Raw genomic sequence first — 18811 nt, 5'->3', positions numbered from 1 at the left:
AGAGTGGGAGATTAAGAGAAGGGAAGAGAGGAGACTGAGAGAGGAAGAGAGAATAAGAGAGAGATTGAGAGAGAGTGAGAGAGGAAGAGATTGATAGAGAGTGAGAATGAGAGAGAGATTTAGAGAGAGAGAGATTGAGAGTGCGAGTGCCACCCGCCGCCCCCCCCCCTCCCCCACCCTCAAAAAGCTGTTCAGTTACCCGACAGGAGAAAGTGAGGTCTGCAGATGCTGGAGATCGGAGCTGAAAATGTGTGGCTGGAAAAGCGCAGCAGGTCAGGCAGCGTCCAAGGAGCAGGAGAATCAACATTCCCTTCTTCAGGAATGAGGAGAGGGTGCCAGGCAGGCTAAGATAAAAGGTAGGGAGGAGGGACTTGGGGGAGGGGCGATGGAAATGCGATAGGTGGAAGGAGGTCGAGATGAGGGTGATAGGCAGGAGTGGGGTGGGGGCGGAGAGGTCAGGAAGAGGATTGCAGGTTGGGAGGGCGGTGCTGAGTTTGAGGGTTGGGACTGAGATAAGGTGGGGGGAGGGGAAATGAGGAAACTGGGGAAATCTGAGTTCATCCCTTGTGGTTGGAGGGTTCCCAGGCGGAAGATGAGGCGCTCTTCCTCCAGCCGTCGTGTCGCTATGTTCTGCCGGTGGAGGAGTCCAAGGACCTGCATGTCCTTGGTGGAGTGGGAGGGGGAGTTGAAGTGTTGAGCCACGGGGTGGTTGGATTGGTTGGTCCGGGCGGCCCAGAGGTGTTCCCTGAAACGTTCCGCAAGTCAGCGGCCCGTCTCCCCAATATAGAGGAGGCCACATCGGGTGCAGCGGATGCAGTAGATGATGTGTGTGGAGGTACGGGTGAACTTGTGGCGGATATGGAAGGATCCCTTGGGGCCTTGGAGGGAAGTGAGGGAGGAGGTGTGGGCGCAAGTTTCGCATTTCCTGCGGTTGCAGGGGAAGGTGTCGGGAGTGGAGGTTGGGTTGGTGGGACATGCAGGTCCTTGGACTCCTCCATCACCAGACCATAGCAACACGACGGCTGGAGGAGGAGCGCCTCATCTTCCGCCTGGGAACCCTCCAACCACAAGGGATGAACTCGGATTTCTTCAGTTTCCTCATTTCCCCTCCCCCCACCTTGTCTCAATCCCAACCCTCGAACTCAGCACCTCCCTCCTAACCTGCAATCTCCTTCCTGACCTCTCCGCCCCCCACCCCACTCCGGCCTATCACCCTCACCTTGACCTCCTTCCACCTATCGCATTTCTATCGCCCCTCCCCCAAGTCCCTCCTCCCTACCTTTTATCTTAGCCTGCTGGACACACCCTCCTCATTCCTGATGAAGGGCTTATGCCCAAAACGTCGACTCTCCTGCTCCTTGGATGCTGCCTGACCTGCTGCGCTTTTCCAGCAACACATGTTCAGCTCAGTAACCCGACAGCCAATCACGCGGCTGTTGGCAGGCGGAAACCCTTGTGGCTAACTAGCCCAACCACCCCCCCCACCAGCCCACCAATCAGCTCCTTGTCACGATCACAAGTCTATCCCTTCGACTCCAGTTCGTCTGCACGTTTTGGGGGAGGGGGGAAACTGCGGTGTTCCTGTAGCGGGTGTGGGTCAGTGGGCCGGGGAGAGACAGGAGAGGGGTTTAAGCACAAAATCAGATAAGGGACAGGACTTATAAGATTACAGACAGGGTCTTGGGGTCGTGTTGGAGAACAGGGAGCCCTAGGGGATTCTGGGACGTCACTCTTTGAAGTTGGCATCACGGGGAGACAGGGCGGGTAAGAAGGCGCTTGCCTCCATCGCTCAGAGCTTTGAGTGTAGGAGCTGGGGGGGGGGGACGTCACTTTGGGGGTTATAGAGGACATTGGTGAGGCTCCGTCTGGAGCAGTGTGTCCGGTTCCGGTCACACCATTACAGGGAGGACATTATTCACCCAGAGAGGGTTCGGGAAGGGATTTACCAGGACGTTGCCGGGGATGGAGAGTTTTGAGCTATAAGGAGAGACTGGGACAGTTTTCCCTTAAGGGGGGAGGGGTGACCTTATAGAGGTTTATAAAATCATGACAGGGCGTGGATAGGGTAAATAGACAAGGTCTTTTCCCCCCTGGGGTGGGGGAGTCCAGATCTAGAGGTTTATAAAATCATGAGGGGGGGGACATGGATAGGGTAAATAGACAAGGTCTTTTCCCCCTGGGGTGGGGGAGCCCAGAACTAGAGGGGGGTAGGTTTAAGGTGAGAGGGGGGAAAGGGACCCGAGGGGCAACTTTTTCCCCCAGAGGGTGGTGCGTGTGTGGAACGAGCTGCCAGAGGAAGTGGTGGGGGCTGGTACAATGACAACATTTAAAAGGATGGGGGGGGGGCATGGATAGGAAGGATTTAGGGGGAAATGGGGCCAAGTGCTGGGGAACGGGGGGACTGGGTTAGGTTAGGATATCTGCGTCAGAACGGACGGGGTGGGCCGAAGAGTCTGTGTCCACGCGATATGACCCTGTGACCCAATCCTGAAAGCAAGGAACTGATTGGCTCAAGGATTGGGAGACGCCAATGGATTTCTGCCTGCCAACAGCGACATGATTGGCTCTCGTCTCGGGGGGAGCTTGTGGGCATGGATGATGTAAGCAGAGTCCTTTGGGAACTCCAAAACGAGGAGATTCCCGCGAGTAAAGTAACATCTGAAGATTTTGTCTTCTTCACTCCTCCCCTTAAGAAAAAACCGCGGGGGCAGGAGGGGTTCAACTGACAACTTATAAGCCACCCTGTGCCTTTTGCAAACTAGAGCAGAGGACCAGGAGACAGTCAGAGAGGCCTGACAATGGTCTTCACCGTGAAATGGGGACAGGAGATTCAGAGATCGGTCCTCCCGGTCTTCACCTCCCTCCATGACACCCTTATTTTTTTTCTCTTTGAGAGATTTAATGGGGCCCGTAGCTAAACTTATTTCGAAAAATACTTTCTCCAGACTAGGCCTGAGGCCAGGCCTGAGTTTGTTGACCATTCCTGACGGAACAGAAGGAGTAAACCGACGACTTTCACAAAATGCGGACAATCTTTAGCTCTTGTGCGAGAGAGACGGGCTGGATTCCAATTGGGGACGTGACGGGGAGCAACTTAGAATCGTTGGTGGGGGGAAACGGGGGTGTTGAGGTGCAGTCAGATGTGAGTGGTGGCCATTCAGCACCTCCTAACCCCCATTGGTGCTGGTCGTCTGAATTTCAGGCAGCTCCCTCTACACTGTCCCCACGATCAAACTCTACGAAGGAAGAGGGTTAGATACAGAGTAAAGCTCCCTCTACACCGTCCCCCACTCCCAGGGACAGGGGGTTAGATACAGAGTAAAGCTCCCTCTACACTGTCCCCCACTCCCAGGGACAGGGGGTTAGATACAGAGTAAAGCGCCCTCTACACCATCCCCCACTCCCAGGGACAGGGGGTTAGATATAGAGTAAAGCTCCCTCTACACAGTCCCCCACTCCCAGGGACAGGGGGTTAGATACAGAGTAAAGCTCCCTCTACACCGTCCCCCACTCCCAGGGACAGGGGGTTAGATACAGGGTAAAGCTCCCTCTACACTGTCCTCCCACTCCCAGGGACAGGGGGTTAGATACAGAGTAAAGCTCCCTCTACACCGTTCCCCACTCCCAGGGACAGGGGGTTAGATACAGAGTAAAGCTCCCTCTACACCGTCCCCCACTCCCAGGGACAGGGGGTTAGATACAGAGTAAAGCTCCCTCTACACCGTCCCCCACTCTCAGGGACAGGGGGTTAGATACAGAGTAAAGCTCCCTCTACACTGTCCCCCACTCCCAGGGACAGGGGGTTAGATACAGAGTAAAGCGCCCTCTACACCATCCCCCACTCCCAGGGACAGAGGGTTAGATATAGAGTAAAGCTCCCTCTACACAGTCCCCCACTCCCAGGGACAGGGGTTAGATACAGAGTAAAGCTCTCTCTACACCATCCCCCACTCCCAGGGACAGGGGGTTAGATACAGGGTAAAGCTCCCTCTACACTGTCCTCCCACTCCCAGGGACAGGGGGTTAGATACAGAGTAAAGCTCCCTCTACACCGTTCCCCACTCCCAGGGACAGGGGGTTAGATACAGAGTAAAGCTCCCTCTACACCGTCCCCCACTCCCAGGGACAGGGGGTTAGACATAGACCTGGAAAGACTTGATGAAAGTCCATAAGAGAGTCCGGATTCCTTCCCCTTTGCTGAGAAGTTTCACCAGCCGCATTACTCGGAATAGTCGGAAAAATGTGATGGAAATCCGAGAACTGTCTTCGGAACTCTGGAAAAGGGAACCGGCAGGAAGTTACCGCAGCGTTTGGGAGGAGAACACAGTCACTGTCAATTAGCCAGACCGGACAGGCCCAGGGTGCTGTGGGAGGGTCAGTGCTGAGGGAGCGGGCGCTGTGGGAGGGTCAGTGCTGAGGGAGCGGGCGCTGTGGGAGGGTCAGTGCTGAGGGAGTGGGTGCTGTGGGAGGGTCAGTGCTGGGGGAGCGGGCGCTGTGGGAGGGTCAGTGCTGAGGGAGTGGGTGCTGTGGGAGGGTCAGTGCTGAGGGAGTGGGTGCTGTGGGAGGGTCAGTGCTGAGGGAGCGGGTGCTGTGGGAGGGTCAGTGCTGAGGGAGCGGGCGCTGTGGGAGGGTCAATGCTGACCGAGCGGGTGCTGTGGGAGGGTCAGTGCTGAGGGAGCGGGTGCTGTGGGAGGGTCAGTGCTGAGGGAGCGGGCGCTGTGGGAGGGTCAGTGCTGAGGGAGCGGGTGCTGTGGGAGGGTCAGTGCTGTGGGAGGGTCAGTGCTAAGGGAGTGGGTGCTGTTGAAGGGTCAATGCTGAGGGAGCGGGTGCTGTGGGAGGGTCAGTGCTGAGGGAGTGGGTGCTGTGGGAGGGTCAGTGCTGAGGGAGCGGGTGCTGTGGGAGGGTCAGTGCTGAGGGAGCGGGTGCTGTGGGAGGGTCCGTGCTGAGGGAGCGGGCGCTGTGGGAGGGTCAGTGCTGAGGGAGCGGGTGCTGTGGGAGGGTCAGTGCTGTGGGAGGGTCAGTGCTAAGGGAGTGGGTGCTGTTGAAGGGTCAATGCTGAGGGAGCGGGTGCTGTGGGAGGGTCAGTGCTGAGGGAGCGGGTGCTGTGGGAGGGTCAGTGCTGAGGGAGTGGGTGCTGTGGGAGGGTCAGTGCTGAGGGAGCGGGCGCTGTGGGACGGTCAGTGCTGAGGGAGCGGGTGCTGTGGGAGGGTCAGTGCTGAGGGAGCGGGTGCTGTGGGAGGGTCAGTGCTGAGGGAGTGGGTGCTGTGGGAGGGTCAGTGCTGAGGGAGCGGGTGCTGTGGGAGGGTCAGTGCTGAGGGAGGGTCAGTGCTGAGGGAGCGGGTGCTGTGGGAGGGTCAGTGCTGTGGGAGGGTCAGTGCTAAGGGAGTGGGTGCTGTTGAAGGGTCAATGCTGAGGGAGCGGGTGCTGTGGGAGGGTCAGTGCTGAGGGAGTGGGTGCTGTGGGAGGATCAGTGCTGAGGGAGCGGGTGCTGTGGGAGGGTCAGTGCTGAGGGAGCGGGTGCTGTGGGAGGGTCAGTGCTGAGGGAGCGGGCGCTGTGGGACGGTCAGTGCTGAGGGAGCGGGTGCTGTGGGAGGGTCAGTGCTGAGGGAGCGGGTGCTGTGGGAGGGTCAGTGCTGAGGGAGCGGGTGCTGTGGGAGGGTCCGTGCTGAGGGAGCGGGTGCTGTGGGAGGGTCAGTGCTGAGGGAGTGGGTGCTGTGGGAGGGTCAGTGCTGAGGGAGCGGGCGCTGTGAGAGGGTCAGTGCTGAGGGAGTGGGCGCTGTGGGAGGGTCAGTGCTGAGGGAGTGGGTGCTGTGGGACGGTCAGTGCTGAGGGAGTGGGTGCTGTGGGACGGTCAGTGCTGAGGGAGTGGGTGCTGTGGGACGGTCAGTGCTGAGGGAGCGGGTGCTGTGGGAGGATCAGCGCTCATGAAAATAATGAAATGGACCAATACCTCACCAAGATGCCCACCATTCTGGTTATGATGGAACAGTTATGGATGGAAGGTTCCAGGAGGATTGAGGAGGAGATGATGATGATGATGATGATGATGATAAAATTTACAACATGGAGCATCAAAGAGAAAATAAATTGTTAAGTTGTCACCTCATCATAGATATCGGGTGGGTTCCATACAGAATAACAGATACCCCGGGAGGGAATTACAGACTGGAATCTAATCGAGGGGTTCGGGGTGGTTTATGTACAGAATAACAGATACCCGGGAGGGAGTTACAGACTGGAATCTAATCGAGGGGTTCGGGGTGGTTTATGTACAGAATAACAGATACCCGGGAGGGAGTTACAGACTGGAATCTAATCGAGGGGTTCGGGGATGGTGATGGGGTGTGTGTGAGTGGGAGGGAGCTGACACTCACACCCGCTATCTCTCGGATCAGTTGGCAATACTCACGTTAATCTCTGTCACGGCAATGTCCACCAGACTGCCAACAACGATGAGGGCATCGAATGTGTTCCAGGCATCAGAGAAATAATGCTGTTAGCACGGAGATCAGGGAGGGAGGGAGCGAGGGGGCGGCAGGAGGGAGAGAGTGAGATAGAGAGAGAGAGAGAGAGAGAGAGAGGGACAGAGAGAGTGGGAGCAGGAAAAGGAGGGAGAGCGAGAGGGACAGAGAGAGAGAGAGAGAGAGAGAGGGACAGAGAGTGTGGGAGCAGGAAAAGGAGAGAGAGAGAGAGAAGGAATGATCGATCGGGACAGAGAGAGAAAATCAGACTCAGAGACACGTTTTTATGCTTTTTCCAATGAATATCAGAGTATTCTACCTTTAGAATATTGCAGAGAATAATAGGGAGGGGGTGTAGGGGGCTGGAGGAGGGGACGGAGATAGGGAGGGGGTGTAGGGGGCTGGAGGAGGGGACGGAGATAGGGAGGGGGTTTAGGAGGGGACGGGGATAGGGAGGGGGTACAGGGCCTTGAGGAGGGGACGGAGATAGGGAGGGGGTGTAGGGGGAGGGAGGAGGGGACGGAGATAGGGAGGGAGTGTAGGGGCTGGAGGAGGGGACGGAGATAGGGAGGGGGGTGTAGGGGCTGGAGGAGGGGACGGAGATAGGGAGGGGGTGTCGGGGCTGGAGGAGGGGACGGAGATAGGGAGGGGGTGTAGGGGCTGGAGGAGGGGACGGAGATAGGGAGGGGGTGTAGGGGCTGAGGAGGGGACGGAGATAGGGAGGGAGTGTAGGGGGCTGGAGGAGGAGGGGGACGGGGGATGGGTGAAGTGGGGGCGGGCAGAGGCCTACCCTGGGTTTGAAGGCGATGATCTTGAGCAACATCTCGATGGTGAAGAGTCCGGTGAAGACCATGTTGAGCAGGTCCATGGCGAAATTGAAGGGATCTGACTGTCCGTGGTGCTGCAGAGGCAAGGGCAGCCCAGCGTCACCCTCACTGCTGCTGCTGGAGTACTCCGACAGGCTTTCGGGCCTAGCCGCCATTCCCCGGAATAGGAGGAGGGATGTGCTGAATGGACTCCCATTCCTCTGTATAGGAGCAGGGTGGGGCTGAATTGCCTCCCGTCTCTGTGTACAGGAGGAGGGTGAGGGGCTGAATGGCCTCAGCAGTGGGCTCAGTGTGGCGTGTTCTCCGTCCGCCGTTTCTACCCCTGCTGGGTGTCCCACCCCACACCACAGGGACAGCCCTGAGTCGGTGCCCAGGTGCGTTCGGCTAGCGCCTGCACCCTCCCTCAGCAGGTACCGGGAGCCCCAGGCCTAGCCGAACGCTGCCCTCCCGGGGGTCGGCCCGGCCCCTGGGTTACCTGCATGGCCAGGGTGATGGTGTTGAGCAGGATCAGCACAAACATGATGTATTCGAAGCCGGTGCTGTTGACCATGAACCAGACCTTGTGCTGGTAACTGTTCCGCGGGATGTATAACCGCAAAGGCTGCGCTTTCATGGCGTACTCCACACACTGCCTCTGGACCGGGAGGGCGCGAGGGAACGGACCGAGAGATGGGGGGGAGAGGGGGGGAGACAGAGAGAGAGAGAGAGAGAGAGAGAAGGGGGGGAGGAAAGAGAGACAGAGAGAGAGGGGGGAGGGAGAGAGAGAGAGAGAGACAGAGAGTGGGGGGAGAGAGGTGGGGGAGAAAGAGAGGGGGAGAGAGTGGGGGGGAGAGAGGGAGAGAGAGACAGAGAGGGAGGGAGAGAGAGAGGAGGGAGAAAGAGAGGGGGAGAGAGAGAGAGACAGAGAGAGAGAGAGAGGAGGAAGAGAGAGGGGGGAGAGAGAGAGGGGAGAGAGAGAGGGGGGGGGAGAGGGGGGGGAGAGAGTGGGGGGGAGAGAGGGAGAGAGAGAGACAGAGAGAGGGAGAGAGAGAGACAGAGAGAGAGAGGAGGAAGAGAGAGGGGGGAGAGAGAGGCGGGGGAGAGAGAGAGGGGGGAGAGAGAGAGACAGAGAGAGAGACAGAGAGAGAGGGGAGAGAGAGAGAGAAGGAGACAGAGAGAGAGATAGGGAGGGAGAGGGGAGAGACAGAGAGACAGACAGACAGACAGAGAAGGAGGGGGGAAAGAGAGACAGAGAGAGAGAGGGAGAGAGAGAGAGAGAGAGGGAGAGAGAGGGGGGAGAGAGAGAGAGACAGAGTGAGAGAGCGGGTGGCAGTCAGTTACTGACACATTCAACACAGATTCACCCGATGTCTGTGTGTGAGTGAGTGTGTATATGAGTGAGTGTGAGCAAGTGAGGGTGTGTGTGAATGAGTGAGTGGGTGCCTGAGTGTGTGTGTGTTTATGTGTGTCTGTGTGTGAGAGTTTGTGTGTGTGTGAGTGTGAGTGTGCCAGGTTCCCCACGTTGCCCAGTCCCTCTTTAGATTACTTACAGTGTGGAACCAGGCCCTTCGGCCCCACAAGTCCACACCGACCCTCCGAAGCGCAACCCACTCAGACCCATTCCCCTCCATTGACCCCTTCACCTCACACTATGTACAATTTAGCACGGCCAATCCCACCCTAACCTGTATATCTTCGGACTGTGGGAGGAAACTGGAGCACCCGGAGGAAACCCACGCAGACACGGGGAGAACGTGCAAACTCCACCCAGACAGTCGCCTGAGGCGGGAATTGAACCCGGGTCCCTGGCGCTGTGAGGCAGCAGTGCTAACCACTGTGCCACCATGCTGGCAAAGGTTAAGGGGAACACATCACTGTACCCACAGGGAGAGAGCACAGTAACTGCAGGGAGAGAGCACAGTAACTGCAGGGAGAGAGCACAATAACCGCAGAGAGAGAGCACAGTAACCGCAGGGAGAGAGCACAGTAACTGCAGGGAGAGAGCACAGTAACTGCAGGGAGAGGGCACAGTAACTGCAGGGAGAGAGCACAGTAACTGCAGGGAGAGAGCACAGTAACTGCAGGGAGAGACCTCAGTAACTGCAGTGAGAGAACACAGTAACCGCAGGGTGAGAGTACAGTAACTGCAGGGGGAGAGCACAGTAACTGCAGGGTGAGAGCACAGTAACTGCAGGAAGAGAGCACAGTAACTGCAGGGAGAGAGTACAGTAACTGCAGGGAGAGAGTACAGTAACTGCAGGGAGAGAGCACAGTAACCGCAGGGAGAGAGCACAGTAACCGCAGGGAGAGAGCACAGTAACTGCAGGAAGAGAGCACAGTAACTGCAGGGAGAGAGTACAGTAACTGCAGGGAGAGAGCACAGTAACCGCAGGGTGAGAGCACAGTAACCGCAGGGAGAGAGCACAGTAACCGCAGAGAGAGAGCACAGTAACTGCAGGGAGAGAGCACAGTAACCGCAGGCAGAGAGCACAGTAACTGCAGGGAGAGAGTACAGTAACTGCAGGGAGAGAGCACAGTTACCGCAGGGAGAGAACACAGTAACTGCAGGGTGAGAGTACTGTAACCGCAGGGAGAGAGCACAGTAACCGCAGGGAGAGAGCACAGTAACAGCAGGAAGAGAGCACAGTAACTGCAGGGAGAGAGTACAGTAACTGCAGGGAGAGAGCACAGTAACCGCAGGGAGAGAGCACAGTAACTGCAGGGAGAGAGCACAGTAACCGCAGGGAGAGAGCACAGTAACTGCAGGGAGAGAGCACAGTAACCGCAGGGAGACAGCACAATAACTGCAGGGAGACAGCACAGTAACTGCAGGGAGAGAGCACAGTAACTGCAGGGAGACAGCACAGTAACTGCAGGGAGAGAGCACAGTAACTGCAGGGAGAGAGCACAGTAACTGCAGGGAGACAGCACAATAACTGCAGGGAGACAGCACAGTAACTGCAGGGAGACAGCACAGTAACTGCAGGGAGAGAGCACAGTGACTGCAGGGAGAGAGCACAGTAACCGCAGGGAGAGAGCACAGTAACTGCAGGGAGACAGCACAGTAACTGCAGGGAGAGAGCACAGTAACTGCAGGGAGAGAGCACAGTAACTGCAGGGAGAGAGCACAGTAACCGCAGGGAGACAGCACAGTAACTGCAGGGAGAGAGCACAGTAACCGCAGGGAGAGAGCACAGTAATTGCATGGAGAGAGCACAGTAATTGCATGGAGAGAGCACAGTAACCGCAGGGAGAGAGCACAGTAACTGCAGGGAGAGAGCACAGTAACCGCAGTGAGAGAGCACAGTAACCTCTAGGAGAGAGCACAGTAACTGCAGGCAGAGAGCACAGTAACCGCAGGGAGAGAGCACAGTAACCGCAGGGAGAGAGCACAGTAACTGCAGGGAGAGAGCACAGTAACTGCAGGGTGAGAGCATAGTAACCGCAGGGAGAGAGCACAGGAACTGCAGGGAGAGAGCGCAGTAACTGCAGGGAGAGAGCACAGTAACTGCAGGGAGAGAGTACAGGAACTGCAGGGAGAGAGCACAGTAACCGCAGTGAGAGAGCACAGTAACCGCAGAGAGAGAGCACAGTAACTGCAGGGAGAGAGCACAGTAACTGCAGGCAGAGAGCACAGTAACTGCAGAGAGAGAGCACAGTAACCGCAGGGAGAGAGCACAGTAACTGCAGGGAGAGAGCACAGTAACTGCAGGGAGAGAGCACAGTAACCGCAGGGAGAGAGATCAGCAACTGCAGGGAGAGAGCACAGTAACTGCAGGGAGAGAGCACAGCAACTGCAGGGAGAGAGCACAGTAACTGCAGGGAGAGAGCATAGTAACTGCAGGGAGAGAGCACAGTAACCGCAGGGAGAGAGCACAGTAACCGCAGGGAGAGAGCACAGTAACTGCAGGGAGAGTGCACAGTAACCGCAGGGAGAGAGCACAGTAACTGCAGGGAGAGAGTACAGTAACTGCAGGGAGAGAGCACAGTAACCGCAGGGAGAGAGCACAGTAACTGCAGGGAGAGAGCACAGTAACCGCTGGGAGAGAGCACAGTAACTGCAGGGAGAGAACACAGCAACTGCAGGGAGAGAGCACAGTGACTGCAGGGAGAGAGCACAGTAACCGCAGGGAGAGCACAGTAACTGCAGGGAGAGAGCACAGTAACCGCAGGGAGAGAGCACAGTAACCGCAGGGAGAGAGCACAGTAACTGCAGCGAGGGAGCACAGTAACCGCAGGGAGAGAGCACAGTAACCGCAGAGAGAGAGCACAGTAACCGCAGGGAGAGAGCACAGTAACTGCAGAGAGAGAGCACAGTAACTGCAGGGAGAGAGCACAGTAACTGCAGAGGGAGAGCACAGTAACTGCAGGGAGAGAGTACAGTAACTGCAGGGAGAGAGCACAGTAACCGCAGGGAGAGAGCACAGTAACTGCAGGGAGAGAGCACAGCAACTGCAGAGAGAGAGCACAGTAACCGCAGGGAGAGAGCACAGTAACCGCAGGGAGAGAGCACAGTAACCGCAGGCAGAGAGAGCACAGTAACCGCAGAGAGAGAGCACAGTAACTGCAGGCAGAGAGAGCACAGGCTGTGTTCTTCACTGTGGGCTGTGAGAGGGGAAACGGCTGGACTAAGCCACGGAAACCGCAGCCAGCGGCGGTGCTGCCACAGCAGTCTGTGGCCCTCTTTGTGAGTGGTGTTGAGCCAGCTGCCTGGGTCAGGGGCCGAGGTACCTGGTTCTTGTCCAGCTCACAGTCCTGGTACTCCTTCTCGCCCTGCTCCCGGAAGGTGATGATGACAAAGCCCACGAAGATGTTCATCATGAAGAAGGCGATGATGATGATGTAGACGATGAAGAAAGCCGAGATCTCCAGCCTGTAGTTATAGATCGGCCCCTTGTCCTCAGCGTTGGCATCGATCGCTTTGTACAGGAGCCTGTCCACGGGTCAGACAGTCACAATCCAGACACACACTCACACTCACACACACTGACACACACACTCACACACGCAGAGACACACACTCACACACACACTCATACACACACTCACACACACACTCACTCACACACACGCATACACACATACAAACACACACACTCATGCACACGCAGACACACACACACTCACACACAGACACACTCACTCACACACACACACAGACATATGGACAGAAACAGACACATTCACAGACACACACACATACATATTCCTACACGTACACTCACACACACACACAAATTCTCACACCCTCACACACACTCACACACACACTCTCACTCTATCACACATATACTCTCACACACACACATTCACACAAACACACTCTCACACACACACACACACGCACACACAGACACAGACACACATATTCATGCACACAAACACAGACACACAGACATACACACACACAGACACACACACACACATACAAACACACAGATACAAACACACATTCACAGACACACACGCGGACACACACACAGATACAGACACTCACACACAGACAAACACACACTAACGCACACACAGACACACACTCACAAACATACTCACACAAACATACACTCATGCACACACATTCAGACACACAAACACACAGACACACACACAAACTCACACACTCACGCACACACAGACACACACACACACACGTACACACTCACACAGACAGACACAGGGACAGAGACATAGACGCACACATTCGAACACACACACACACAGACAGACACAGACAGACACACACACAGACAGACAGACACACAGACAGAGACACACACACAGACACACACATACGTACACACACACTCACACACACTCACTCACACAGACAGACACAGACACACACACACACACACCCCCACACAGACACAGAGTCAGAGACACAGACACACACACTCGGACCCACACACAGACCCACACAGACAGACATAGAGACACATACACACTCACACAGACAGACACAGAGACACACACACACACACTCACACAGAGAGAGACACACACACATACACACGTACACACTCACACAGACAGACACAGAGTCAGAGACAGAGACACACACGCTCGGACACACACACACACTCACACAGACACAGACACTCACACAGACAGACACAGAGACAGAGAGACACAGACAGAGAGACACAGAGAGACACAGAGACAGAGACACACAGACAGAGACACAGAGACACAGGCAGAGGGACACAGAGACACAGAGAGACAGAGAGACACAGAAACAGAGAGACAGAAAGACACAGACACAGACAGAGAGACACAGACAGAGAGACACAGAGAGACACAGAGACACAAAGGGACACACAGAGAGACACAGACAGAGAGACACAGATACAGACAGGGAGAAACACAGACAGAGAGACACAGAGACACAGACACAGAGAGACACAGAGACACAGACACAGAGAGACAGAGAGACACAGACAGAGAGACACAGAGACAGACACAGAGACAGAGAGACACAGACACAGAGACACAGACAGACACAGAGAGACACAGACAGAAACAGAGACACAGACAGAGAGACAGAGAGGCACAGAGAGACAGACAGAGAGACACAAACATAGAGACACACACAGAGAGACAGAGAGAGACACACAGAGAGACAGACAGAGAAACACAGAGACAGAGAGACACAGACACAGACAGGCACAGAGAGACACAGACAGAGACAGAGGCACAGACAGAGACAGAGAGACACAGAGACAGACACAGAGACAGAGAGACAGAGACAGAGAGAGACACAAACAGAGGGACACAGAGATACACAGAGAGAAGAGACACAGAGACACAGAGAGAGACACAGGGACAGAGAGACAGACAGAGAGACACAGACACAGACAGAGAGACACAGACACAGAGGCAGAGAGACACAGAGACAAACAGAGACAGAGAGACACAGACAGACATAGAGACACAGACATAGACAGACAGACACAGAGACAGAGATGCAGAGACAGAGAGACTCAGAGAGACACAGACAGAGAGACACAGAGACAGAGAGACACAGAGACCGAGAGAGAGAGCCAGAGACAGAGAGAGAGCCACAGAGACAGAGAGACACAGACAGAGAGAGACAGAGAGACACAGAGACAGAGATGCAGAGACAGAGACACAGAGAGAGAGACACACAGAGAAAGAGACAGAGAGACACAGAAACCAAGAGAGAGAGAGACACAGAGAGAGAGACCAGAGAGAGAGAGACAGAGAGACACAGAGACAGACAGAGAGACACAGAAACCGAGAGAGAGAGATACAGAGAGAGAGACACAGAAACCAAGAGAGAGAGAGACACACAGAGAAAGAGAGACACACAGAGAGATAAACAGACAGAGAGAGAGAGACACACAGAGACAGCGAGAGAGTGTGAGAGAGAGAGAGGAGCCCTACGCTGGCCACCCTTCGAAGGTGGAGACGGTGAACAGAGCCATCATCCCGGCCAGGACATTATCGAAGGTGAAGTCATTGTTGTGCCAGACTCGCTGGTGGACCTTGGGCTGGGTCACATCACCGTCCTTGAACACAATGAAGGTCCCCCTGAAAGAGCAGAGACCCCCCTCGGTAACAGCTGCAGCTCCCCCCACCGGCTGGAGAAACGGCGCAAGACTGCGGAACGCCGGGGTTAGGAACGCTTCGACCGGAACGGGAATGGGGCTGAGACCTCGGGGATTCTCTGACGCACTGTGGAGCGAGCGGGAGCGTGACCACCTCAGATGGGGAGCGAACTGTTAATCCAGAGATCCGGGAAACGCTCAGGGAAAGCGGGTTCGAATCCTGCTCTGGCCAGATGGTGGAATTGGAGATCATTGGAAAGGAATCTGGAATGGAGGGTCCAGTGATTGTTGGGAAAACCCATCCGGTTCACTCATGTCCATCACAGAAGGAAGACGCCATCTATCTTGGTCAGACCTACACGTGACTCCAGACCCATATAGCAATGGCATTGACTCTTAATTGCACCCTTCCCCAGCCCCAGGCAATTAGGGATGGGCAATAAATGTTGGGTGTGGCCCACTTCTTCTGTATGAAAATCCCTCCCGCTCTACACCGTCCCAATGGACCCAAACCCCTTCCCCAATCACTCCCGCTCTACACCGTCCCAATGGACCCAAACCCCTTCCCCAATCACTCCCGCTCCACACCGTCCCAATGGACCCAAACCCCTTCCCCATTCACTCCCACTCTACACCGTCCCAATGGACCCAAACCCCTTCCCGTTCCCTCCCGCTCTACACCGTCCCAATGGACCCAAACCCCTTCCCGTTCACTCCCACTCTACACCATCCCAATGGACCCAAACCCCTTCCCGTTCCCTCCCGCTCTACACCGTCCCAATGGACCCCAAACCCCTTCCCGTTCACTCCCACTCTACACCGTCCCAATGGACCCCAAACCCCTTCCTGTTCACTCCCACTCTGCACTGTCCCAATGGACCCAAACCCCTTCCCGTTCACTCCCACTCTACACCGTCCCAATGGACCCCAAACCCCTTCCCATTCACTCCCACTCTACACCGTCCCAATGGACCCCAAACCCCTTCCTGTTCACTCCCACTCTGCACTGTCCCAATGGACCCAAACCCCTTCCCGTTCACTCCCACTCTACACCGTCCCAATGGACCCCAAACCCCATCCCGTTCACTCCCACTCTACACTGTCCCGATGGACCCCAAACCCCTTCCCGTTCACTCCCGCTCTACACCGTCCCAATGGACCCCAAACCCCTTCCCGTTCACTCCCGCTCTACACCGTCCCAATGGACCCAAACCCCTTCCCATTCACTCCCACTCTACACCGTCCCAATGGACCCCAAACCCCTTCCTGTTCACTCCCGCTCTACACCGTCCCATTGGACCCAAACCGCTTCCCGTTCACTCCCGCTCTACACCGTCCCAATGGACCCCAAACCCCTTCCCGTTCACTCCCGCTCTACACCGTCCCAATGGACCCAAACCCCTTCCCCGTTCACTCCCGCTCTACACCGTCCCAGTGGACCCAAACCCCTTCCCGTTCACTCTCACTCTTCACCGTCCCAATGGACCCAAACCCCTTCCCCGTTCACTCCCGCTCTACACCATCCCAATGGACTCAAACCCCTTCCCCGTTCACTCCCGCTCTACACCGTCCCAATGGACCCAAACCCCTTCCCCATTCACTCCCGCTCTACACTGTCCCAATGGACCCAAACCCCTTCCCCATTCACTCCCGCTCTACACTGTCCCGATGGACCCCAAACCCCTTCCCTTGCACTCCCGCTCTACACCGTCCCAATGGACCCAAATCCCTTCCCGTTCACTCCCACTCTACACCGTCCCAATGGACCCAAACCCCTTCCCGTTCACTCCCGCTCTACACCGTCCCAATGGACCCCAAACCCCTTCCCGTTCCCTCCCACTCTACACCGTCCCAATGGACCCAAACCCCTTCCTGTTCACTCCCGCTCTATACCGTCCCGATGGACCCCAAACCCCTTCCCGTTCACTCCCGCTCTACACCGTCCCGATGGACCCAAACCCATTCCCCATTCACTCCCACTCTACACCGTCCCAATGGACCCAAACCCCTTCCCATTCACTCCCGCTCTACACCGTCCCAATGGACCCAAACCCCTTCCCGTTCCCTCCCACTCTACACCGTCCCAATGGACCCAAACCCCTTCCCGTTCACTCCCGCTCTACACCGTCCCAATGGACCCAAACCCCTTCCCGTTCCCTCCCACTCTACACCGTCCCAATGGACCCAAACCCCTTCCCCGTTCACTCCCACTCTACACCGTCCCAATGGACCCCAAACCCCTGCCCCCTTCACTCCCGCTCTACACCGTCCCATTGGACCCCAAACCCCTTCCCATTCACTCCCGCTCTACACCGTCCCAATGGACCCAAACCGCTTCCCGTTCCCTCCCACTCTACACCGTCCCAATGGACCCCAAACCCCTTCCCTGTTCCCTCCCGCTCTACACCGTCCCAATGGACCCAAACACTTTCCCGTTCACTCCCGTTCTACACCGTCCCAATGGACCCCAAACCCCTTCCCGTTCACTCCCGCTCTACACCGTCCCAATGGACCCAAATCCCATCCCGTTCACTCCCACTCTACACCATCCCAATGGACCCCAAACCCCTTCCCGTTCACTCCCGCTCCACACTATCCCAATGGACCCCAAAACCCATCCAGTTCACTCCCACTCTCCACAGAAGTCCGTGAAAAGGCAATTGGTTAGATAATGCTCAGGGTCTGCAGAGGATGGTTGACAGATTCAGTGAGTGCGGCGCTGGGGGGATGTAGATACGATATTGAGCTCCGTGTCAGGAGGTGTGGGGGTTATGCGTTTTATTTAAACAGGGAAAGACTGCAGAAAGCTGAGAGACCGAGGGATTAGGTCAGCAATGACTCACCAAAAGTTAGTGCCCACGTTCAGCAGGGAATAGGGGTGGGCCAATGGAACATTATCCTTTAATCCAAAGGGAATAGGGAAGAAAGGTCGGGATTGCTAAATACATCCCAGACCCAGGTCAGAGCACAGCTGTAACACTGCGAAGTTTCAGGGCCCCGTATCCAAGCAGACACAGACCGGATATCGGAGATAGTGCAGGGAAGGTTCCCTCGACCGATCTCAGGGATGGAGGGACAGTCTCATGAGGTGAGGGTGGGGCCTGTACCCGTTGGAGGTTAGAGGATGTTACTGCTGAGGGAGTGGGGGATGTGGGAGGGTCAGTGCTGAGGGAGTGGGTGCTGTGGGAGGGTCAGTGCTGAGGGAGCGGGTGCTGTGGGAGGGTCAGTGCTGAGGGAGCGGGTGCTGTGGGAGGGTCAGTGCTGAGGGAGCGGGCGCTGTGGGAGGGTCAGTGCTGAGGGAGTGGGGGATGTGGGAGGGTCAGTGCTGAGGGAGTGGGTGCTGTGGGAGGGTCAGCGCTGAGGGAGGGTCAGTGCTGAGGGAGTGGGGGATGTGAGAGGGTCAGTGCTGAGGGAGTGGGGGATGTGGGAGGGTCAGTGCTGAGGGAGTGGGCGCTGTGGGAGGGTCAGTGCTGAGGGAGCGGGTGCTGTGGGAGGGTCTGTGCTGAGGGAGTGGGCGCTGTGGGAGGGTCAGTGCTGAGGGAGTGGTGGATGTGGGAGGGTCAGCGCTGAGGGAGCGGGTGCTGTGGGAGGGTCAGTGCTGGGGGAGTGGGAGATGTGGGAGGGTCAGTGCTGAGGGAGCGGGTGCTGTGGGAGGGCCAGTGCTGAGGGAGTGGGGGATGTGGGAGGGTCAGTGCTGAGGGAGTGGGGGATGTGGGAGGGTCAGTGCTGAGGGAGTGGGGATGTGGGAGGGTCAGTGCTGAGGGAGCGGGTGCTGTGGGAGGGTCAGTGCTGAGGGAGTGGGCGCTGTGGGGGGGTCAGTGCTGAGGGAGTGGGGGATGTGGGAGGGTCAGTGCTGAGGGAGTGGGCGCTGTGGGAGGGTCAGTGCTGAGGGAGTGGGTGCTGTGGGAGGGTCAGTGCTGAGTGAGTGGGGGATGTGGGAGGGTCAGTGCTGAGGGAGTGGGGGATGTGGGAGGGT

At 56.7% G+C, this 18811-nt stretch overlaps 1 protein-coding gene across 2 annotated transcripts in view; it reads right to left on the bottom strand.

Moving 5' to 3' along the window:
• Positions 1-18811, bottom strand: part of LOC132811698 (voltage-dependent L-type calcium channel subunit alpha-1D-like) — a 55914-nt gene that overhangs the window by 32118 nt on the left and 4985 nt on the right. Inside the window, exons 3-8 of one of the 2 annotated variants that reach the window (XM_060822835.1) lie at positions 14672-14818; positions 11999-12200; positions 7764-7922; positions 7252-7362; positions 6410-6493; positions 4146-4274 (exon numbers count right to left, since the gene is read on the bottom strand). In XM_060822835.1, coding sequence (XP_060678818.1) covers positions 4146-4274; positions 6410-6493; positions 7252-7362; positions 7764-7922; positions 11999-12200; positions 14672-14818 — 832 coding nt within the window. The remainder of the gene's footprint in view (positions 1-4145; positions 4275-6409; positions 6494-7251; positions 7363-7763; positions 7923-11998; positions 12201-14671; positions 14819-18811) is intronic. The other variant, XM_060822833.1, reaches the window with a different exon arrangement.

Source organism: Hemiscyllium ocellatum, unplaced genomic scaffold, assembly GCF_020745735.1.
Source record: "Hemiscyllium ocellatum isolate sHemOce1 unplaced genomic scaffold, sHemOce1.pat.X.cur. scaffold_2310_pat_ctg1, whole genome shotgun sequence".
NCBI classification, from domain to species: domain Eukaryota; kingdom Metazoa; phylum Chordata; class Chondrichthyes; order Orectolobiformes; family Hemiscylliidae; genus Hemiscyllium; species Hemiscyllium ocellatum.
Note: the sequence above shows the minus strand (reverse complement) of the source record. Positions and strands in the feature narration are given on the sequence as shown.